Genomic DNA, 23,746 nt, shown 5'->3' with positions numbered 1-23,746 from the left:
AGCTAAGTCTGTAAAAGATCAGTAGCTTTGTCCGCTCTCAAGCATTGATCTTCTCTGAGGTAAGCTCACATCTTGTTTCTCTGTTAAATTTACTCATGTTCGGAAGAGAGTTAACATTGTCTGTGTTTATTGGGACGATTTACACACGTGTCTGATAAGTCCTTTGTAGATATCTATGGTCCAGAATCAGAGCTCAGCAATCCACACATGCTCTGGGCCGAGGGGGTCAAGGAAGGTCTCCAGGAAGGAGGAGTTAGGAAGAAGCTAGTTTTCTGAATGAAATGAGCAATCAGGCAGGAAGCCGGAACTTGGTGAAATATGGACTCTGGGGTGTAGTACAACCAATTGAAGCTTATCCCTGACCAGCTTACAAGTAAATGAGACTCAGACTATGGTTATTTTATTTGGCCATGTGCTCATGGTCCATCTCCCCTCACGGTGGCTTCCTCCTCTCCTCTCTTTCTTCCTCCTTCTTCCCCAGTTTCTCCTCCCTCCTCTCTCTTCTCCACCCCCAACTCAGTAACCCAAAACCCACTTATGCCAATGGTAATTGGCTGTAGCCAGTTTTATTTAGCCAATCATTTTAAATCAAGGAACAAGGTTTGCACAACAAAAGCATGTAACCCTGAAAATTCTCTTCTAGGCTTAGACATTTTGTGCAGAATTTAGTATATACTTAACTTCTATAAATATCATCATGTGATGTCAGTTGATAGTGCTCATCAACCCAGCATTTAACTGGCTGTCTTTTATACATTTTATAATTTGCCAGCAGCTTGTTCGTTTATTTGGCTTGGTTTGGCTGTTTGTTGAGACAAGGTTTCTCTGTGTAGCCTTGGCTATTCTGGATCTTGCTCTGTAGACCAGGATAGCCTCGAACTCAGAGATTTACATACCTTTGCCTCCAAGCGTTGGGATTCAATCCGTTCTCCCCTCCTCCCCTCCTCCGTCCCCTGGAGCCAGCCCTTTCATTTTAATGAAGTTACTCAGGTGTCTCCCTAGTTGGCTTTGAACTCCCTACCTTCCTGCCTCAGTCTCCAGAGTGCTGGGATGACCTAATGCTCTTCCCCCTCATCCTAAGTCAAGTTCTTTACCAACAAACACAGCCGGTCTTCAGTTCCTTCCACTCATTTTATTCACGGATTTGTCTATTTTTCTTTTTACTTCTGTGCTCTCTTGGCTGTTAGCTTGGCAGTCAGGTAGATACAAACGGCAGTGAGGATCGGGAAAAAAAGTTTTCTCGCTTTAAATTTACTATAGAACGCAGAAATAAAGTAAGAATTTCTGTACTAGCAGGCCTAGTGAATCCTGAGACAAAAGCAAAGAAGTGAGTCTGGACATTCGGCAACGCCCCTTGCCTGGGTTGGCAAGGCAACTGCTATTAGTCAGCCAATCGGTGGGATACTCACCTGCGGGGGCGGGGACTCTCCAGGAGCCAATGGGAGATCGGGCCGATGGTTCCGCAGGCCAATGGGTTGGGCCACGGGGCGGGCCTTTTGATGAAGGGCCGGCGGTGGGAAAGATGGCGGCGCCTCGGAGACCCTCCTGGTGGCAGCGGTGGTGGCAGCGCGAGTGGGCTCGGGACGGGGCCAGGCTTTTGCTCTTTCTCCTTCTGTTGGGGTCTGGGCCAGGGCCGCGGCATGTCAGGGCGGGTCAAGCGGTGGAGTACTTGAAACGGGAGCACTCGCTGTCGAAGCCCTACCAGGGTGAGGCGCCCGGGGCGAGGTGGTCGTGCAGGGAGGGCTTGGGGACCGAGCCGGTACTGAGCTCGGGGACGCAGCCACTGGCGGGAGGGGGCGCCCCGAGGATCTCCGCTCCTTTCCAGAGCCACAGGTTCTAAGGACAGGGGTCCGCCCCCCACCCCCGCCCCTTTCCGAGCGCTGGAAGTTTCTAGTAGGTCTAGGTAGGGCTCTCAGATGTCACCAATGTCAGGCTTGGGGGAAGGGGTGTTTGGAGTTGGATACAAATACAAGGAAAGAAAACTGAGAAAGATGAGGGATGGCTGAGGACCATTAGCGATGAGCCGGTGTCGGGATGGAGCAGTGGCTGCTCTAGAAATAAAGCATGAGAAAGAACTCGGTCGGACTGAGAAAGGAGAGAAAAAAAAAAGTCTGTTTGCTGCTTAGAACACCTGCTCCTTCCCAGGCCGCGAGCCCTGATGATGAAAGAGGCTGGTTAGCATTGCTCTCTTCGGGGATTTCTAGGTCTCTAAGCACAGCTCAGTGTCAGAAAATTGACACAGGTGTCTACAAAGAAGAGAAATTAGTGCTGTTATGGCTTAATACAAGTTTGTTTTTCTCGTAGAGCTGTGGATAGGGGGTGCAAGAAACAAAAATTCGAACTGCAGAAAGCTATATACTGTTACTAAGATGTCATTACTTCATTGGTTATATGTAGTACCTCCTTAGAGTTGGTCCCTGCTGATACTGTGGGATTTTTTTGTGATTTTGTTATTGTTTTGTTTTGGTTTTGGGGGACAGAGTTTTTCTGTGTAGCCCTGGCTGTCCTGGAACTCAATCTGTAGACCAGGCTGGCCTCTAACTCAGAAATCTGCCTGCCTCTGCCTCCCAAGTGCAGGGATTAAAGGCGTGCACCCTCACTGCCCCGCTTAGATGGGTTTTTCACCCTGGAGGGTGAAATCCCTTAGTCTAAGGGATTTGGGGACAATCAGCTTCACACTTGAAAGACTGATTTTACACGGATATGATTAATCTCATGGGCTTTTGAGAATATATCTCTTTTGATATAAATGACAGAATTCTTGTCCTTTCATGGCGCTAAAGTTCACCCATGCATATAGATCTCAACTCTTGTTACTGTGCCATGTATGGAATGACAGCTGTGAGGTGCATTGGACTCTTCAGCTGAAGGACTTAGCTGAAGGAGGTTGGGCGTGATGCTAGGTACCTGTAGTCCAGGAGGCTGAGGCAGAATATTGAGACTACCATTCAAAAAGAAAAAAAAATAGCACATTAATTCATGTATTCATTAATACTCCAGTTTTTGGAGGATCTGGCTTTGTGAACCAATCAGTGAAGAATATGAGCTGACTTTCCCCCTCCCCACAGGTGTGGGGACGAGCAGTTCGTCGCTGTGGAACCTGATGGGCAACGCCATGGTGATGACGCAGTACATCCGACTCACTCCAGATATGCAAAGTAAACAGGGTGCCTTGTGGAACCGGGTGGTAAGAGGCTTCCTGTGTTAGGACCCTCAGTGTCCTAAAAAGCTCAGAGTGGCTTTGACGTGACTTCTTTGTACTGTCTTTCCCCAGTGTTCCATCTTCTAAAGATACTAAAAGTCTTTAGACGACTGGAGAGATGGCTCATTAGTTAAGAGCACTGTCTGCTCTTCCAGAGGACCTGGGTTCGATTCCCAGTACCCACATGGCAGCTCACAACTGTCTGTAACTTCAGTTCCAGGGTATTTAGCGCCCTCACACACCATACATGTAGGAAGACCACCAATGCACATAAAGTTAAAGATAAATCATTAAAAAGAAGCTAAAAGTCTTTAGGTTACAGATAATGGTGAGCTTCGTAATATAGAAATCAGATATTTCTCAGTTTCCCTATTAGAACAAATGACTCATTTTCTCATTAACTTAGAGCAAAGAATTCATTTTCTCCTTAACCTGGCATACCACACATTGGGGTTTAGTGGCTTAAATCTTACTTATATTACTTCGTTAAACAGAAAACTTTCGGCTTTTTGCTATTATTGTTGTATGTTTGTTTCTTTGGCATGTAACCCATGCATGAACTTGATAATAGCCCAGGCTACCCTCCAACCTAAGCCCCTTCTGCCTCAACCTCCCTACTCTGGATATGGTGCTATATATCTGTGGTTCAGATTACTTGGGGGCAGGGCGGGGGCCAAGGCAGGGGAATCAGTTAGGCCTGGAAATTGAGTTGCAGCCTGGGCAACATAGTGGGACAGTGCTCCTTGATACTTAAGTAGACATTACAAAGCATTCAGAAGCACATCTGTCCCAGACGCAGCCCCAGTGGCCTCCCTTGTCTCAGTCAAGAGTGTGTTTCTGCTTCCATGTGACAGTCACTTTGGGCCGTTGTAGACATGGTGCTTGTCCCCTCTGGACCTCCTCTAGCTACCCCTTCTTCCTGGAGGTGTGGCAGGAAGGAGCACCTGGAGTCGCTGCACTGTGACTCTGAGCATGTGTCTGGTGGGCCACACTTTTCACTTCCAGGTCCTTCCTGACCGTGTACAGCCAAGTCACTGTCAGAGGTGACTCTGGCGCCCTTGATGTTTGGACTCCTGCGAATGAGGGTGTGAAAGTCTTCCACTTGCGTGGGTTTTCTCATTCGCTGAGGAGCAGAGGAGTGTGGGCCATCTACACAGGCCGACCTCGAAACCTAGGCTGTGATACTGAGCTCAGCCAGGGTCATTGTAGGAGATGTAAGAGTCAGTTGACCCACGAATCTAAGTCCAGTTTGAAGAGCCCTGGGCAGATCTCCACCTCTAATACCTGCTTGACCTACCTGTCTGTCTGTCAGAAAATAGCCAGACAGAGGGCATGAAAAAACTTTGTACAAAGTTTGCTACAGTGGGTGCAGAAAAATATGCCTTTCTTAGACCTGCTCTCAGTTCCACTGATGGGCTCTAGTGGGTTATTGAATCATACAAGGCTTATGCCTTAACATAAGAATCTCTGACACCTATATTCTCAACAGAATGAACCAAGTAACTATTTTAAGATACATAGTTTGAGTGAGTGGTTCTCAGATTTGGCTGTCCACTGGAGTTGATGTGTGGATTCTACCTCAGGATGCTGAGTTAATTAGAATAGGGTACAATTTGGCCATTGGGTCTCCTCTCTCCTCTCCTCTCCTCTCCTCTCCTCTCCTCTCCTCTCCTCCCCTCCCCTCCCCTCCCCTCCCCTCCCCTCCCCTCCCCTCCCCTCCCCTCCCCTCCCCTCCCCTCCCCTCATCTCCCCTCCCCTCCCCTCCCTTCCCCTCCTCTTTCTTTCAAGCAATTTGGTCATCATAGTCCCTTCTTTCTTTTTTGTTCTTTTTTTTGTTTTGGGTTCTTTCGCAGCAGGTTTTCTCCATGTAGCCCTGGCTGTCCTAGAACTTGCTCTATAGAGACCAGGTTTGCCCCGAACTCAGAGGCAGGCCTGCCCCTGCCACCTTGGTGCTGAGATTGACTGTGTGATCCACCACCACTGCTCTGGCTATTGGGATTTCAAACATGCAGCCAAGTTTCAGAGCCACTCTTAAAAATCACCATGAGCGGAAACTCTATAGCATTGTGATGCCCAAGGCCAAGAGTTAGGCACAGCTACCTGCTGGCTATCAGACAGCTTTCTGCTCGCCCCGAAAGCTAATGTAACAGCAGAGAGATAGCTCAACATGGAAAGACAGACTAGAGCAGACTGGTGGAGACCCCAGGGCTCCCTGCTGAGTGGGAAAACATCCGCCCTCCTCTCACTGTGACTCTGCTCCTAACACCAGTTCTTTTGGATGATGGCCCAGAAATTAAAAACGAAAAACTGAGCATGGTGAAGCACTGTGTTGCTCAAGGCCCAGAACAATCTATTTGGAAAGCTTTTGGCAGAACCCGCTAAACCCAGCTGAACCCTTCCCTTCTTTCTTCACAGCAGAGTTTAACTCGATGCCTTCCCAGACCAAATACTGAACTCACCTTGGTTTCTTCTGAAAACACTACAATTGTGCCACACACTTGGCCCGCCTCTCCCCACCTCCCTTTTTATGAGATTTTGGCACACAATCCCAAAACTCTGAAGGAGCTAGCATTTGCCTCTGGCAATTTATCCTTCCTAGCCATGGGCACAAAGGTTTGGGGGATGGTAACTTACTCTACTATCTGTCCTCTTGAGAACTCAGGCTTGCCCCTCAGCTTGGCTGAATTCCAGCTTTAGCTAATTAGAGTTCTTCAATAACATCTGCTAATTATCCCCGGAAACCTCTGCGTGGGACTTAGCTTTTTTTATTTTTATTTTTTTCTAAGTGAATGAGGTTTTGACCTTTCTTGGAAGCCCCTACTTTTTAGAGTCTTTCTGTCAGAAGAATAATTTTAAGTTGCAAACAAGTATTAAGTCAACCTTCTTTTATCCAGTTGCCCTTCTGGGTAGGTGAAGGATCATGCAAATCTATGTGCTGTTTCTGGCTGTAGTGTACTCTCCTGTTTCTGCCGGAAGATGTGAAGATAAAGACAGTTGAATGGCTCCAAGTCCTAGATTTCATTTTAACTTTTAGTCTGCTGATGAAGCTGCTTTCCAAGTCTGTGGACAGCTTGTGAGGGCGTTATGGGTTTCTGGTTCCATGCTCCTGTCTTACTCCTCTGTCTTCCTCACCTTAGCCGTGTTTCCTGAAGGACTGGGAACTGCAGGTGCACTTCAAGATCCACGGCCAAGGGAAGAAGAATCTGCACGGAGACGGCTTGGCAATCTGGTACACGAAGGACCGGATGCAGCCAGGTAGTAGGGAGCCTGGGCTGCTCCCACGTGGGTGTGGCAGGCCTGTTTATTCCTGTGCCCTCTTTCTGAGACAGGCCCTTCCTTCTGGTTTTCCCTCTCCCTTGATGTCTGTGAATGAATATTAGCCTATTATAGAGTGGGGTCTGAGTCCCGAGCAGTCCTAACTTGTCTCATCCTCGGATGAGTCCTTGCTGTTGCGTCCTCCTGGGTTTTCTGGTGCAGCCTGGCCACTGGCTGGCTGCATGCACTCTCTCCCTAACACGAGGCTGGGGTGCTCGCATATACACACTTGCAATCTCTGCACCAGCCAAGAGAGTTCTCTGTTGTCCTCACTGCTGTTGGAGCCTGTGCTCCGAGTGAATGGTGGCCTGAACCGGATTTGACCTGTCTCTTGCCTCAAGGGGGAGAACCTGGGAATTCAGTTCTCTCTCGGGGGCATAATCATCACCAAGTGTTTGTGAAGCAGAATTCTGTAGGTAGGCGAGCCCTAGCAACCAGTTTGGAATAGGGCGTTACTATAGTACAAACAAGGATGCAGTGGCCTTCCCCCTTCCCTGCCTTTAGCAGCAAACTTCTACAGCTGTTTATGGGCCCAGATGTAGGCCATACACTTTGCTGGATGCTTTTGTGTGTGTGTGTGTGTGTGTGTGTGTGTGCGTGTGTGCGCGCGCGCGCGCGCGCTCATCCTATGAAATGCCTGGAGCCATGTGACTGTCACCCTGTGCTCTGCCGTGAAGCTCTCTCCCTTTGTCCACTCTTGGCTGTATGTCGTTGTTCATCATCTGTTCTCTCTCTCTAGGGCCTGTGTTTGGAAACATGGACAAATTTGTGGGGCTGGGAGTGTTTGTAGACACCTATCCCAATGAGGAGAAGCAGCATGAGGTAATGGCGGGTGTCAGCTTAGGTTACCTGCACTGAGCACAGCCCTCCCCAGGAGGAGTAGCCCAGGAGGGAGAGACAGTGAGGGCCGTGCTCACTCCAAAGGATACGCCTGGGCAGCTTGCTTTTCTTTCTTTTTTTCTTTTCTGGAGAGAAGTGTCTGTGACCCCCGCAGTCCTGGAGGAGTAGCTGTTAGTCACACTGGGTGTTTCCCTATAGAGCCAGCAGGGTTCTCCTTCATTTCTATAAGGCAGCTGCTGGAATTGAGCCCACGTGGCTGGTGATGTCTTGGTTTTTAGATTGAAGCCAAAGCAAGGCGGAAAGATGGGCACTCCAGACTGTAGCCCCCACTGTGGACTCTCTCTGCCACCTGCCCGCCATCCCAGCATCTCTATCTCTCTGGCAGCCGTTCCCATCACTTAGAAGGAAGGACTAGGTGAATGTAAATTGGTGAAACCACTGCATATATTTATAATAATAAGGTCTTGCCATGTAGCCCAAGCTGGCCTGGAGTTACCTGGGATCTTCAACCTCAGCCTCCTGAATCCTGGTCTTGCAAATCGGACCACCATACCTGACTCAGATCTAGTGTCCTGGTGGAGGTCAGTGTCTAGACAGTGCAGAGACATGAACTCCTCTGAGGGCTCTTCAGGGCTTGCTTATACTGGCCCAGGACTGTGTCCTCTTCTGTGGCGCTGCTGTGAGACCGAGGGGAACTGCTGACAAACTGTTCCTGGATTCCCTTCAGAAGGCAGGGCTGGGAGTGGGTATAGAAGTCACTTACTTCCCACAAAGATGTAGCAGAGACACATGTAAAATGTGACAGTGACTACTGTGTGTACCACACTCAGGTGTGACGGTCAGAGTCTCCCAAGGTCACTTTAGAGGAGCTGGACAGTGAGACCTGGGTTAGGTGAGTAACCTGCTGTGGGTCCGTTAGAGCTATGTTTCCGTTTCCTCTGGGCTGGGCTCCTTGTTGTTCCAGCCCCTTCAAACCCTTGTTAGATACTGGAGCAAGACCAGTATCTCTGCTCTGTAGATTGCTGGAGCCTCTGGGACCCTTTGAGAGGGCACAGTAGACCTGTCCACCCTTGAAGGGCAGCAGCAGCGGTGGCTGCAGAGCCTTCTTCCAGGACAAGGTATTCATATGAGGTCTGCAGGATAAGGTGCCAGTGGTCCAAAAAGAGAGAGAACATGTTCTGAGACATTCTGGGAGGGGCCAGGGAGGATGTAGAAGTACAGAGCTTCAGATGGAGGCTAGAAAGAAAGGCAGATAGCGCCTTGCTGTGTTCCATATGGCGTGAGCTGCACTGTTCCTGTTCGTTCTCTTCCCTCTTAGGCCCACTAGCCACACTAAGACTAGAGAATCTGTGTTGTTGAAGGTAGAAGCTTGCCGGGCAGTGGTGGTGCACGCCTGTAATCCCAGCACTTAGGAGGCAGAGGCAGGCTGATTTCTGAGTTTGAGGCCAGCCTGGTCTACAGTGTGAGTTCCAGGACAGCCAGGGCTACACAGAGAAACCCTGTCCAAAAAAAAAAAAAAAAAAAAAAACAAATCCAAAACAACAACAATAACAACAACAACAACAACAACAAAAAAGAAAGAAAGTAGCAGCTTTGTAGGGTCTCTCTGACCTGAAGCGCACCATTTTGGTGTGAGGCCTCCACCTATCCACTGGTTTCCGGCCCGCTGATTTGACATTAGGTGTTTTCATATGTGATTTCAGTTCTTTTTGCTTCTGTTCTGGCCAGAGAATGTAGAAAATTGTGGTCTTCTCCACACCCAACCAGCTGGGGCCATCTCAGGGGACAAAATCAAATGTATTTTCTCAATGGTATGGTTTCCCGTGCTTACTCACACAAGGGTGCAGGCACTGGCTCAAGTTGATTATTTACTTGTAGGGACTCTTTGTTGCAACTGTTACTATCCTTGCCCTATGAGTAAGACTCTGAAAAGCAGAAGGAAGTCTGCAGAGCTTATTGGATCACACAGGTCATAGGTCTGACTCCAGAAGCTCTGCCTCTGCGATTTTGGCTTCTTAGGTTTGGTAACAAAAGCAGAAAGGACAAAAAGAAGCACAGGGAAACTGGGCTTCACCAAAGGAAGACCCTGGGGCTGGAGTGATGGCTCAGCAGTTAAACCCACCAGGCCTCCCTGTAGAAGCTCCAGGTTCAGTTCCCATTGCCCACATGGTGCCTTACTGTCCGTAGCTCTCCTTGTGCAGCTTCTAGGCCCCCTTCTGACGCCTTCAGGCATGCATGTGGTGCATAGCCATGCATGCAGGAAAAACATGCAGACACCTAAAATAAATTTCTTTTTTTCTTTTTTGGTTTTTCAAGGCAGGATTTCTATGTGTAGCCCTGGCTGTCCTGGAACTCACTTTTTAGACCATACTGGCCTCGAACTCAAAGATTTGCCTGCCTCTGCCTCCTGAGCGCTGAGATTAAAGACATGCCACTATGCCCAACTCTAAAATCAGTTTTTAAAAGTAATAACTTATGTGCTTCAAAGCACACTGTCAGGAGTAGGGCTGGTGTTGTAGCTCATGTGTGCAAGGCCCTGGCTGGATTCAGGCCCCAGCACTGAGAGCATACCAGGAAAGTAGAATCACCTGTAGGTTGGAAGAAAATATATGCAAATCCTACTAGGGAGCCATTGCTAGACTATATAAAGAACTATCATACAAAGAATTACTACAACTTAATAAAAGACAAGCCAGCAAAATAATAAGCAAATGGTCTGAGTAGATTTTATCTGAAGAAGATAAATGGATGGCCAGTAAACGTGAACTCATGGCCTACGTCATTAACTTAGAGAAACAGAGACGAGACCACAGGGAGAGCCTCACAGCCACCAGACTGCGAGTACAGAGATGTGGGCGTCACTTGGAACCCACAGATACTTGTGGGGATGTAAAATGATACAGTTGGAAAGCAGGCTAAAGATAGAGATTCTCTAATCCGGTGAATCCCCTTGTGTGTGTGTGTGTAGCCAAGAGAAATAAAAGTATCTACAAGAAGGCTTGTGTGCAGATGGTCATAGCAGCCAGAACATTGATATACCTCAGGTGTCCATCAGCTGGAATATTTGATGATAAAATAAGTACTGCTATGGGTCACAAGAGTTTTGCTTATCGTGTGAGCTCATTCCTATGAAATCTGGTCAGATCTGCAGAGACAAGGTAGAGAGCGGTTGTCCAGAGCTGGGGCTCTCAAGTAGGGAGGGGGAGGGGGACGGGGACGGGGACAGCCAGTGGGCTTGGAGTTAGGGAGCGGTTAAAAATGTTCTGACCTCATCACCTTAATTAGCACATACCTGAACCCACTTTGGGTGGATCAAGTGGTACATGGATGATGTCCCGTGTCACTGTTGATTTAGACATGGTTCTCCCGTGAGCCCTGATGCTGGTGAGCACTTTGGGGAATGTGGGAGCACCACCCTTGGAGCACAGATGTCTTTGTTCAGTTGAAACCAGAGTCTAGGGCGAGAGACACAGAATGATAACACAGAAGAGCGAAGCTGTGGGCAGGCTGGGCCGGCTTCCTGTCTGACATGTTTGTGCCTCGTGCGTGGGAGGGAGAGGTAGCTCCCCAGTCTGCTCTGATCAGGCTAGCCTGGACATCGTGGGCCAGGAGGCACTCTCCACATATCACATACATGTGTGTGTGTGTATATATATACACATTGGAGGGATATAGGAGGTATATAATGTATGTGTGTGTATATATATATATATACACACATTGGAGGGATATAGGAGGTATATAGGAATATATATACCTCCTTTTAACTGGAAGAAAATGAACACTAATGTCTTCAAAACACATTTCAAGCTGAGGAAATAGTTATAGAATTCATGCCCAGAAAGTGTAGAGCTGTCCCTAACATCCTCCCCCCCCACACTAACATCACACACCTGCAAGCACACACACACACCACACACACATGCACACCTTGTGTTCCCCTAGTCTTTCTCTTGATGCATTCATCTTATCTGCTCTTTTTATGTTTGGCCCATGGAATCTCCCCTGGAATCTCTTTTTGAAATAGGGTTTCTTGGTGCAACCCTGGCAGACCTGGAATTTGCTCTGTAGACCAGGCTGGCCTCTAACCTACAGATCTATCTGCTCTGCCTTCTGAGGCAGGTGCTGCCGCCATCTAGGGAAATATTTTTCAAAGGAACTCTTGAGTTCTTAAGCTTTCCTGTTACAACACTTAGGTGTGACTATTTTCTTAGGAAATGGTGATGCTCAAGTTTGTAAGCTTGTTTGGGGCCTGGGAGTACCCCCTCCACAAGCTGTGGGGAGCCGCCACCTGAGGGCAGACTCGCCTGCAGACTCGCCTCATGGAAGGTTAGGGGGGCTGATGCTGAGGGAGTCAGAGCTCAGCTTTGACTATGCCTGCTCTGAGGAGCATGGGGTCTGCTTAGATACTCTGTGTCCTTTCTGCTCCCGCATGGAGGGCTAGCTGGAGGGCTAGCTGGAGGGCGTTGAGAGTTTATGTGCATGGCTAGGGAGGAGGCTGCCTCCTAGCCGCACCTAGTACAGGAGTCATTTGTTCTGTTAGTATAGAAAATCCAGAGCAGGGAAAAGGCAAATCTATATAGGCATCTTTTTACAGATGAAGATATCACATCATATAGCAACTGTCTAAAGATATTGTGAAGCTGGGAGCTTACGAGTATGAATGTCGGATTCAGATAAATCATTATTTTGATAAAACTTTCAGATTTGTAGATAGGTAATCTGTTAGAAAGTTCTAGAATATACTCTACTCATACTACCCAGGCTGGTCCTAGGTACTCGTCCTGCCTCAGCGTCTTGAGTGGCTGGGATTACATGGACCACTTTGCCCCCAGCCTGTGTCCTTTATATGTCTTGGGCATGCCCACACTTGCTCACATGTGATCATTTTCTTCTCAACTAGCTAAGAGTATTTGTTGAACTTTGCCTCCTTAACCCCAAATACCTGTGAGTTTTTCCTAAAAAAAAGCAAGGACTATTCCCAACACAGTGGTCAAAACAGAGGAGTTAAAAATGGTGAGCTCACTGCTACTAGTTTTCTGGCTTCACACGGTGTCCTTAATGTTCCTTTGTGCCCTTTTAGCAGAAGAAAACCCAAGGCCTATGGAGGGCCTTTGTTCTGTTGTTAGAATATTCTCTCTCTCTCTCTCTCTCTCTCTCTCTCTCTCACACACACACACACACACACACATACACACACCACACACACACTTATTTTGTGTATGGGGTGGGGTGCCTACATGGGGAGATCAGAGGACATCTTGCTAGAGTTGGTTCTTTCTTTCTATCCTGTGGGTCCCAGGGCTCAAACTCTGGCCGTCAGGCCTGGCAGCAAGCCCTTTTCCCCATTGAGCCACCTTGCTGCCCTTTCTTAGTCTTTAATCTGGAGCACTCTGTGGTATGTCTTTGTGCTTTAGAATTCCTAAGCATGCTGTTAACATTCCTGGCTTTTCCATTTTTAAAAAAGGTGCTCTTGCCCTGCTCGGGTGGCATATGCCTTTAATCCCAGCACTTGGGAGGCAGAGGCAGGCAAATTTCTGAGTTCGAGGCCAGCCTGGTCTATGGAGTGAGTTCCAGGACAGCCAGGGCTACACAGAGAAACCCTGTCTCAAAAAACCAAAAAAAAAAAAAAAAAAAAAAAAAAAAGGTGCTCTTTAAACTTTGTTGTTGTTTTTTAAATAGACAGGGTCTCACTTTGTATCTTGGTCTGTAATTGTAGACCTGGGAGCACAGGCGTCCTTCCTACTCGCTGAGACTTCCTTTAAGAAGATAGACACATAGACCAGTGTTACACTGTGGCTGAGGCAGGGCTCTGGAGCTGACCACTTGGGTGCAGACCTTAAGAACATTCCTGAATACCAGTGTTCTCTCCTCATCTTGCCTGTGAAGTGAGGACACTGGCTCACAGGTGGCTGGACTGTTAAAGGCGCCTGTCACCACGTGAATGTGATCTCCAGGACCCAAAAGGTGAAAGGAGAGAACCAGCTCCTTCAGGCTGCTCTCTGACCTCTCCCTGCCAAATAAACGAAGTTAGCAAGGAAGATGGTGAGGCTGGTTCACAGGCCAGGGCGCGCCCCTTACCGCCCTGGTCCCCGCCCCAGGAGGATTCCTCCAAATGTTTGGCAGTAGCTGCTGCCAGTCTTCTCCTGTCTCCTCCCCCACCCCTCTCGTCACATCTTAGAGGTTAGGAGCACAGCTCAGAAGTTTGTAGCAGGCTTAGGTGGGAAGCGTGGCCCCCTGTGCTGGTTGGTGAACTCGGAGCGCTGGTACCAGAGGGTTTCCCATCCAAGATTCTGAACAGAAAAGTGACTTTCCCCTTGTGTTAAGTGGAAGCTGTATAGTTCTTCACCTTTTGGTGTTACAGCATTATATCTTTTATATACCTTTTCATTGCATTTTAATATATTTAAAATGCAAATTTTTAAAAAGAGGAAGAGACTGAGCCTATTAATTCTCAAGTGTTTCTAGATATTTTAAAAAAAGATTTATTTATTTATATGAGTACACTGTTGCTGTCTTTTTTTGTTTGTTTGTTTTTGTTTTTGTTTTTTGGTGTTTTTTGTTTTGTTTTTTGAGACAGGGTTTCTCTGTGTAGTCCTGGCTATCCTAGAACTCACTCTGGCCTCAAACTCAGAAATCCGCCTGCCTCTGCCTCCCAAGTGCTGGGATGCAATTAAAGGTGTGTACCACCACCGCCTGGCCACACTATTGCTGTCTTAAGGCACACGAGAAGAGTACATCAGATCCCATTACAGATGGTTGTGAACCACCATGTGGTTGTTGGGAATTGAACTCAGGACCTCTGGAAGAGCAGTCAGTGCTCTTAACCACTAAGCCATCTCTCTATCCCCCTCTAGACATTTTTCTGGTCTATGTCAGCCAAAAAATTATTTCCCTGAATCATGTTTGGCTTTGGACGATATATAGTGTAAACATTCATTAATGTCAATTGACTGGATTTTTGTTGACGTCCTCCTGAATGCCCAGCACTGTGCCAAGTTGTCCACCCATCTCATTTTCATAGTTAGCCCTGTGAACTCTACACATCATTCCTATGTATCCCAATAAGGATAAGCCATAGAGGTCACACAGTGTAGTACAAAGGCATGCAGCTGTAGGTAGGGAGAACGGTGAGGATCCAGCCTCCGCTTCCATAGGCCCTCGGTGCTCTTTTCTGTTAGGCATCAACCCTGTGTGCTTTGGACCTGTAGACTTTTAGAATCCACAACTCCAGAAGTTCACGAGTATCTTTTGGGGGCCATGGTGGAAGAGACAGGGTGTCAAGTCTAGCCTGGAGTTTACTATGTAACCAAGGATGATTATGGACATGGAGGCATATGCGGTCATGTTCAGTTTTATGTGGAGCTTAAAATGCAGACCAGGCAAGCATCCTGTCACCTGAGGTACACCCCAACTCCCTTACCACCATCTATCTCTCTGAGGCCAGGTGAAGGAAGTTGAGTTAGTAAGAAACTCCCAAGAGTGGGAAGGGCCCCAAGAGTGGGAGGGGCCCCAAGAGTGGGAGGGGCCCCAAGAGTGGGAGGGGCCTACAGAAGAGTCCCTAGTATCTTGTTAATGAGCGAATGCTGCAGAGGGTCCTTTTAGAAACTATGGCTCCAGTGGTACTAGGTTTGGAAGCCTTTCCTGTGCTGTATACTACTCGCATGGGCAGTAGGTGGGAATCCTTATTTGGGGACTCTGAACTGGGAATGCTCACTCACCTTGCTGTGTTTGCTGCTGAAGCTCTGGATGGTAGCTTTTCTGTGCTTAATTCTGATGGCATGTCTTGATCTTCCTGGGGCTGGGAATGTAGCTCAGTTAAGAATGTCTCCTTAGCAGGCAGGAAACCCTAGATTTGATCCCTAGCAAGTCGTGGACCTGGCTGTAGCAGTGCCAGCACTGGGGAAGGGCAGGTAGAGAAACTCCTGGGATACACAGAGTCTGATGGCAGCCAGGGCTACATAAATGGCTCAGAAAAACAAAACCAAGAATGAACCCCCAAGCTCCATTCTAGACTGCTGTGAAATTCCTGGGATACCCTCGTAGATACACAGAGGAAAGGCCCTGCCAAAGCGACTTGGGCCCAGCCCCCCCTTGGCTTTGCTGTATGATTAGATGTCATACCAGGTTAAGGAAGAGTTGGGTACCCTTGCCTAAGGATTGCAGTCCTAGGCAATCTAAAGTCCTAAGTCAGTTTTGTGATTGGAAGTGATAAAGCGAAATCTTGGGGTCATCAGAGCACCCTAGGGCATTTTTTAATCCCTTCCTTTCCGTAATTGTTCACTGAAGTTAGAAGCTTTCTCAGAATCCATTTCTGAGAATTACTTAATAAATGACAGTAGCATAAGAGTAACTTTCTGGTGGCTTAATCATCCACTGATGGGCTTCATGCCCCTCGGGGCCCCATAGCATATACGTTATGCTGGTGTTCACATCGTCTGGAAGCTCCTCTGGGGGCTCCCCACCTCCATCCCCTGCTCTGTGAGACTGACATGCTCTGCCTTGTCTCATACCAGCCTCTCGCTCTTATGTGTGCAGCTCTCTGACCACCTGGGCCCCGCCAGAGCACAGTTCTCTCTCTCTCTCTCTCTCTCTCTCTCTCTCTCTCTCTCTCTCTCTCTCTCTCTCTCTCTGCTAGCGCCACTTTTTTTGCCAGAGCAATTATCACTGGCGGGATAGTTCCCGTGGACCCAGCGTCTCACACAGTACTGACTCTGGGCAGAGTAGACTTTACTAAGGAGGGGAGGAGCTCATGCTTCGGACCCCTCCCCCACAGTCCTAGGAACCAGCCTGGCTGAGCACGGCTTCCTCTCAGTGCTGGCAATTGAGGGCTGGCGAGATTCACTGAGGCAAAGCTGAAGGGCCTCAAGCCCAGTGACTTTCTAATCTTGTGTTGCCGCGCTCCCACGGAGCTTTGCCCTGCTCTGCCCCATGTGGTAGGTCAGAGTGACAACAGTTGTTTGGGGTGTATGTCCATGAGGCTCAATTAGAGGGCAAATGATCCCTTTGGATTAGAGTTAATTTTATGGTCTCGTACAGTAGGGCTTTTGTCTTCTGGGCAAGAGCTGCACCCTGAGACCTGAGCAGTACAAGATATCTCAAACTTGGAAGAGTTCACTTTTTTGTTTTTGTTTGGTCTCTTTTCTCCCGTGTGCTGTAGACACAGTGGTCTAGGAGACTTAACCTAGTTGTGTTTGGGCAAGAGGGCTTGCTTCACAAGGCTGCTAAGAGGTGCAGGTCTCTCCCTGGGGTAGAGAGACCTTTGTAGGAGGCGCCTCTGAGAGTCTGATGGTAGCCAGACAGCCTCACAGCAGGGTGCATGCACCTGCAGGTACTTTGCATATACTGTGAGAGCTTCAAGAGCTTGCTGGGTGCCCTTTGTGCACCCTAAAAATTTGAGGATCTTGGTTGCTAACTTGCCCACCACAGCAGGGTCATAGCTCTCTCTCCCAAGGCTGTCTCTTTCTGACTTGGTCTCCTGTGTTCTGTGTCCTGTCTTGTTTTTGTAATAACCTGCTGGACCCCCTCAGGCCCAGAAGAGGCGCTATTCTCCGGGAGTGCAGGTACTCGGCCCCTGACTCACCGCGATCACCCTTGGTTTCACGACCCACCTGACATTTCTTGCTGCTTAGAGTCCATGTGGCTGTTGTCTCGGGAGTTCCGAGTCTCTGGTCTTGACTGCATTTTCACCTTGCATGTTGACTGTCTGGAACAGTGCGGAGCTTGTCCAAGGAGTGCATGCCTCCTGTTCCTCCCCCTGCACTCTGCCCTGCCCCGTGCATTGATTGTACTGGGATCATTCTGGAATGGTTAGCTCACCAGTTTTGAGGAGGAATTGCTTGTACAGCCCTGTTGGAGAGAAGGCATCTCTTAAGTGGTGGGAACCCAAGTAGGTAACGGAATTTTAGTTTTCCTACATGTGGGATGTTGCCCTCTCACTATTGGTGACCTGGGGGAGGTCGCGTGTGGATGGACTGGACGTCTTGACTAAGAACAGTGATTGTGGCTAGAGAAGACCCCCAGCAGTGCCTTCTGGATTCAGTTAGCATCAAGTACTGGCGGGATTTTAGGGTCAGAAAGGAGCTATCCAGACTGGAAAGATTCCGAGCGCTCCTGCCGGTATTTTTGAGAATGCCCGCTGTGTGCCACACACTTCACTTGGGCAGAGGATAGGGCTGAAGTGGAGACCTGGGAGATGACTTTCCTTTCGAGACGCATCTGGGGAGGAAGGTGTCTATCCACGAGGAGGAGACTCTTAGTGTACAGTACCAGGCAGTGCTTGCTGGGCGGAGTGGAGGGAACCCCAGCGTCCTGCAGGGCCACTTCAGGTCTACCCTGGGTCTGGAGGATTACTAACATCAAGGATGGGGTGCATGCTCATCTGTCTGTGGGTCCTGGTGGGTGGGCTGCTTAAGATACGGCGGGGGTTCAGTTCCTCTCCCTGTAGTGCAGGCGTTGGTTGCTGAGAGTCCTCCTTCCTGTCTGCTTGTCCCTCCATGTGTTCCAGCGGGTATTCCCCTACATCTCAGCCATGGTGAACAACGGCTCCCTCAGCTATGATCACGAGCGGGACGGGCGGCCCACAGAGCTGGGGGGTTGCACAGCCATTGTCCGCAATATCCGTTATGACACCTTCCTTGTGATTCGCTATGTCAAGAGGCATCTGACGGTGAGTCCTGTCCTGGAGCAACTGGTGATATGCACTGCCTCTGCTCCTGTGTCCTGTCGTGATGTCTCTTTGTTTATTCCAGATAATGATGGATATTGATGGCAAACACGAGTGGAGGGACTGCATTGAGATGCCCGGGGTCCGGCTGCCCCGGGGCTATTACTTCGGCACTTCGTCCATCACTGGGGATCTCTCTGGTACTGCACTGCTTCTTCTCCCCGTGCCTCGGTTGGTCCCTTTGGTCAGAACCCCAGGCTTGGTGAGGACAGCTAGATAGCTGTGGGAAGCCACTCAGATGGTTTAAGAATGCTACACATTCTTGTCCATATCTGTAAAGGTCCAATCTGGGCCCCTCTGGGACAGCTGTGTCCAGGAGCTACCTCAGGCAGTGAGTGTGTGTGTGCTTCGTCCTGGCAGCTCTTCTGGTCTGTGCCTCTCGCCCTGTGCTTACTGCTGTGCCCAGTTCCCCTTCTTACAGCTGCTCCGTGACTCCATCATCCCCTCCTAACCAACCCAAGCCCTCTCCCTCTTTGTTCAGACCTTTGAATGAAGCATGCACGCAGTTTGCTGGTCATGTGCCTCCTCCTGAGCGGCCCTGGTGCTGCAGATGCCTACTGTGTCATCTGCATGCTCTAGAGAGCCTTGCCCTGGCTCTGTCCTGACCAGAAGCAGTGTTTGCCCCCTGTGCACAGCGACTGGTGTGCAGTCCATCTCACCAACACTGGAGCCCCTTGGTTGACATGCCAACGCCATACTTAGTTTTGGCCTGGGCAGCCAATTTTTAAAAATATCTATAAACTTCTAACCTATAGAAGTATAGTTTTAAGCTGGGCGATGGTGGCGCATGCCTGTAATCCTAGCACTCTGGGAGGCAGAGGCAGGCAGATTTCTGAGTTCGAGGCCAGCCTGGTCTTCAGAGTGAGTTCCAGGACAGCCAGGGCTATACAGAGAAACCCTGTCTCAAAAAAACCACAAAAAACAAAAGAAGTATAGTTTTGTTGTCATTTATGTTGACTTTGTTGGTTTATTTGCAGTTTAGTTTTGAGATAGTCTTGCTTTGTACCCAGGCCTGACCTAGTGATATAGCCTGCCTCACCCTTGTCCATGCTGGAATTACAGGCATGTACCACCACACCCAGTAAAGCTGCTTTTTTTTTTTTAATTCAGGGACTTGTTGAGAAAGTTCAGCTGGCTCTCATTTCTTCTAGGCTCTGATGTCCACGCACTGCAGAACACTGCTGAGGGTTAGTTCTGAAAGAAGGAAGGACAGAAAGGCAGGAGGAAGGAAAAGGCGGGGGGGCCAAGGCAGGTGGCGCTCTGAGTTTGAGGCCAGCATGGTCTACACAGTGAGTGCCAGGACAGCCAGGGCTATATAGACCTGCCTAAGGGAGGGAAGAAAAGAAAGATGAGCTGGCTACCCAACAGTTCCAGGCCAGTCAGAGCTACAGGGTGACTCCCTGTCTCAAAAAATAAATGAAGGAAAGAAAGAGAAGGTCAGTTTTCTGCATAGCTTCTTTGATGTTTTATGTTTCTTTGCTTTACTTTGTTTTGTGATAGGGTCTATGTAGCCCAGGCTGGCCTCGAACTTGCTGTGTAGCTAAGGCTAGCCTTGAACCTCAGGTTCTTTCTGCCTTGGCCTCCCACGTGCTGAGATTACATGCATGATACTATGCCTGACCTGTCCTGACTTTTTATCCTGTCCTGTAGTTTAAACTTAGTTCTGACAGCACAAACATTTTCTAGACGAAGGTGAAGTGAAGGCTGTAGCAGAATAAGGAGCTGTGGATGTGTCGTGATAACCAAAAACAGAAATCCAGGCTTCTGGCAATAGCCAGCCTCGAAGGAAATAAGTCAGTCCCTGCCGAAGGAAGCTGGGCTTGGTCAAGAGTTAGCTGACACTACATCTGCGGCAGAAGCATTGCAAGCCTAGAAGTCAGAAAAGCCCGAAGGCCATTTGGTCTCGGTGGGACAAGAGCAGCAAGGGCTACACAAGACGCTGTCTCAAACAAACAGACATTTAAAAACCCAATCAATCTAACTGAACAAGAACAAAATCTGAGAGAGAGAGAGAGAGAGAAGTTGGGCTCAGGGTCTCTTGCCTGTAATTGCAGCATTAACAAGATTGAGACTAGAAAGTCACAGGTTTGAGGCCATCAGCCTGTGCTACCTGGTGAGAACCTGTGTCAGAAAACCAACCCAACAAGGAGAGGCGTAGGCCTGGGTGTGGTACCCAGCATGGTAATCCTGGTGCTCAGGAGGCTGAAGCAGGGGGTCATCAGTTCAAGGCCAACCTGTGCTGCACTGTAAAACCATGTTCCACGCATGTACTTACACACGTAGAGGAAGGGACTGCGTCATCTCCTTTCTGGTAGCATTAGGAAGATCAGTGTCAGAACTCCAGGGAGCTACACAGAAGTGGGGTTGGGGAGCACAGCTCTTCCTGGCCTGACTGACCAGGGCCCTTAAGCAGATGCTGGGAGACTTTCCCTCTGTCTGTGTGCATGCGTGTGTGTGTGTGTGTGTGTGTGTGTGTGTGCGCGTGCGCATGTGCACATGTGTGCCTTGTCTCAAGATATCATTGCATGGTCTTTCATCATCTGTCAGTAGTTCTTAAGGTTTTACATGTTTATTTTCGTGTGCCTGTGTGCTGTGTGTACATGTGTGTGCAGGTGCCTGCATAGGCCAGAAGAGGATGTCAGATCCCCTGGAGCCTGAGCGACAGATGTCTGAGTCCTGTGACATATGCTGGGACCTGAACTCTGGCCCTCAGCAAACGGTCTTAACCACTGAGCCATCTATCTCCCTCTAATTATTTTCAGTATTGCCTTATATAAGTAATGCATAGTTACCAGTAAAGTACATAGACTATATCCAATTCCTTATTCTTTTAGATGAGAAAAGTATGAAGCTCTAACTTTTTAAAAAAGTTTGGTTTTTGCTGCTGCTGCTTTTGAGATTGCTGTATCACCCTGACTGGCTTGAGTCTCCTGTGTTGTTCAAGTTAGCCTTGAGTTTGCACCAATCCTCCTGCCTCTGCCTCTCAAGTGCTAGAATGGCAGGCATGTGCCTCTGCACTTGGCTTTTTTCTTTTTTAATCAAGTGGTATCGCAGGCATGCACACACAGGGTCCCTTTCACTGACATGTTATTTCTTAGCTCATACTTACTGTCCCCGTACCCTGTCATCTTGCTTTTCCTGCACATCTTCCCTCTCACAGAGTGTCCTCCCTTTGCATTTGTCCTGTGTATTTAAACCTACATTCCACATAAGAGAGGAAGCACGATGTATTTGTGCCCCATTACCAAGCCTTGGTCCCACCTGGTAGTCTCTGTGCTCCCCTGAAAGGTCTTGTTCCTGTCACTGCTGTCAGTGGATAGAGAAGAGGCTTGAAGCCAGAAATGACCTCCAGAAGCCCTTGTTGAGTGGAGGGTGATGGAGTAACCCTCGGTTCTCCCTCCTTCAGATAACCATGATGTCATTTCCCTGAAGCTGTTTGAACTGACTGGAGTGAGGACCCCAGAAGAGGAGAAGCTACATCGAGATGTGTTCCTGCCCTCAGTGGACAATCTGAAGCTGCCAGAGAGTGAGTGTGGGATTCTGAGAGGGGCCCGCGCTCTGCTCGGGGAGGAGTTGCAGTGTCTATGGCGTCTGAGGTGACTGGCACCTGCAGCTGTCAGGTCTTCAGTGCTCCGGCGAGGTGCAGGGAAAGCCTGCACTGCCTCCACATCTGTCCTGTTACAGGCAGAGCAGCAGCAGGTGGGCGGCTGCTTCATTTTTAAATTGAGCCACCTAGAAATGGGGAGGTCAGGGATCTGGTTCCTCAGAAGTGGGTGTCAGAAACTGGGGCCTGGACAACCTGTTGACCCGTTGCAGGGTGGGCTCCAGATTCCTTACTATTGTTGTTTTGCTTCCTCAGTGACAGTACCGCCAACGCCCCTGAGTGGCCTGGCTCTCTTCCTTATCGTCTTTTTCTCCTTGGTGTTTTCCGTATTTGCCATTGTCATTGGGATCATACTCTATAACAAATGGCAGGACCAGAGCCGGAAACGCTTCTACTGAGCCCACTGCTGTCCGTCAGTCCCTCTACTGTGTTTACCAGAAGGTGTGGGTCTGAGCATACAACCGAGCAGTCGGCCTGCTGTTCAGGGACTGTGTTCTGTCACTGGAGCTTCGAATGCAGGGACCCTGCATCTTCACGGTCATCCACAGGAACATCTTCACTAGGACACCACAGAGCCGAGCAGCTGTGGTGTGCCTTTCCTGGAGTCCCTCCACTTAGGTGTGAAGAGACATGGAGAAATATCTATTGTGACACCTAAATTATAGAATTGGGCAGATAACCCAAGTGTGGAGTAGGCACAGTAGGCCTTCCACTGCATTTTAAAATTCCCAAATAGAAAACCAGACCTGGTACAATCTGGAGACCCACTTACTAGTCTTTGCTTTTGCCCAAGCCTCTCTACTTTGGGCACTCCTTGGCAACCTGGATGGCAAAGGAGACTTCTCCTTCTCCTGCCTGTCTCCCACCCTCACAGTCCTCATTATATGCATCCTTAGCTAGGAAAGAAGTTTGCCCTCCCATTCGGTGGCCCCGGGCTTCCTGCAGTCGCTCGTGGCTTCTGCCTCTTCTCTGCTGGGTGGGCCCTGTTTCTGACTGGCTGTGTCTTCAGCAAAGCCCTTCAGGCCTTTGGATGGTTTGGCTAATCAAATCAAGAGAAGCATGGACGAGCTCCCAGATGCTGTGAGGTTGGCTGGAATTGTCCAGGTCCAGTGTGCCTGAGAGCAGCGCTGGAAGTGTCTGACCACCTAGAATCTCTCTGGACCTGCTGGAGCCTGCATGGTCGCATGCTTTGTGTTTGGCCTGACTCTTGGGATTCTGCTTTGAAGGTTGGAAGTAAAAAGCAGCTTTCTTCTTGTTCCCTGGACTTGGGCACGCCCCCCTGAGCTAAGAGATTTGGACATTCTCCCAAGTCATTTGGCCTCTTACTGAGAAGAGACAGTTGATCTGTTTCAAATCTCTGAGAGCGAAAGCCCTCCATCCTCTGTGCCTGGAAAATTTCTGGTCAAGCAGCAGCACAGCTCGAGTGCCCTTGTGTGTCACCTGTCACACTGCCTTATTCCACATGTGTCACATGCTGCTCCCCTATCTGCCCTGTGATTAAATTGGTAACAGGCTAGTCTCCTTGGAGGGCCTGACACAGATCTGTAGCCCGAGGAAAAGGCTTCATAAAGTAGCTGATGGAACCAGTCATGAGTTCTAGCTCAGTGACCTTCTTGTAGTGTGGCCTTGGTTGGAGGCTCCAGCCTGGTTCCTGAGCCTCAGGTGTGTCTGCTCTCAGCCTACTCCTCCTGGATGGCTGGGAAACTTCTCATGCCATCCCTCACCCCACCCATCCACAGAGTCAGAGGAAGGGTCACCCTGGCTGCAGGGGAGAGTCCATCTTCTCAGCCCTGAGAAGGCCAGAGACAGGGTTTCTCTGTGTAGACCTGGCTGGCATCGAACTCAGAAATCCACCTGCCTCTGTCTCCCAAGTGCTGGGATTAAAGGCCTGTGCCACCACCGCCCGGCTCAGCTCTTTTTTTTTTGCTGCAGAAGCAAATGTTTTCTGTAATGAGTGAGGCTGTCTTTCTGGGTGCTGCAGCCCAGAGTGTGTGCTGGCGGTGGTGATGCCTGGCCTTGTGCGGTTCCTGTGCACTCACACGAGCAGAAGCTGAGGCCT

General features: G+C 49.1%; 1 protein-coding gene across 3 annotated transcripts; it reads left to right on the top strand.

Annotated features, from left to right (window-relative positions):
* Positions 1-1,509: 1,509 nt before the first annotated feature.
* Lman2l (lectin, mannose binding 2 like) lies at positions 1,510-23,612 on the top strand. Of its 3 annotated transcripts, XM_052192956.1 has the most exons (9): positions 1,510-1,706; positions 3,069-3,187; positions 6,340-6,457; positions 7,257-7,339; positions 16,888-16,920; positions 17,865-18,026; positions 18,109-18,223; positions 21,490-21,609; positions 21,943-23,612. In XM_052192956.1, the coding sequence occupies exons 1-9, from the start codon at positions 1,523-1,525 to the stop codon at positions 22,083-22,085; spliced, it is 1,077 nt and encodes a 358-aa protein (XP_052048916.1). In that variant the 5' UTR covers positions 1,510-1,522; the 3' UTR covers positions 22,086-23,612. The 3 variants fall into 3 exon arrangements, with proteins under 3 accessions (XP_052048916.1, XP_052048917.1, XP_052048918.1); XM_052192957.1 differs by lacking the exon at positions 16,888-16,920; XM_052192958.1 differs by lacking the exon at positions 1,510-1,706 and having other exon boundaries at positions 3,069-3,158.
* Positions 23,613-23,746: the final 134 nt, after the last annotated feature.

The sequence above is a fragment of the Apodemus sylvaticus genome, chromosome 9, assembly GCF_947179515.1.
Source record: "Apodemus sylvaticus chromosome 9, mApoSyl1.1, whole genome shotgun sequence".
Taxonomy (NCBI): domain Eukaryota; kingdom Metazoa; phylum Chordata; class Mammalia; order Rodentia; family Muridae; genus Apodemus; species Apodemus sylvaticus.
The sequence above is the reverse complement of the archived record's forward strand: the minus strand, read 5'-3'. Positions and strand labels throughout refer to the sequence as shown.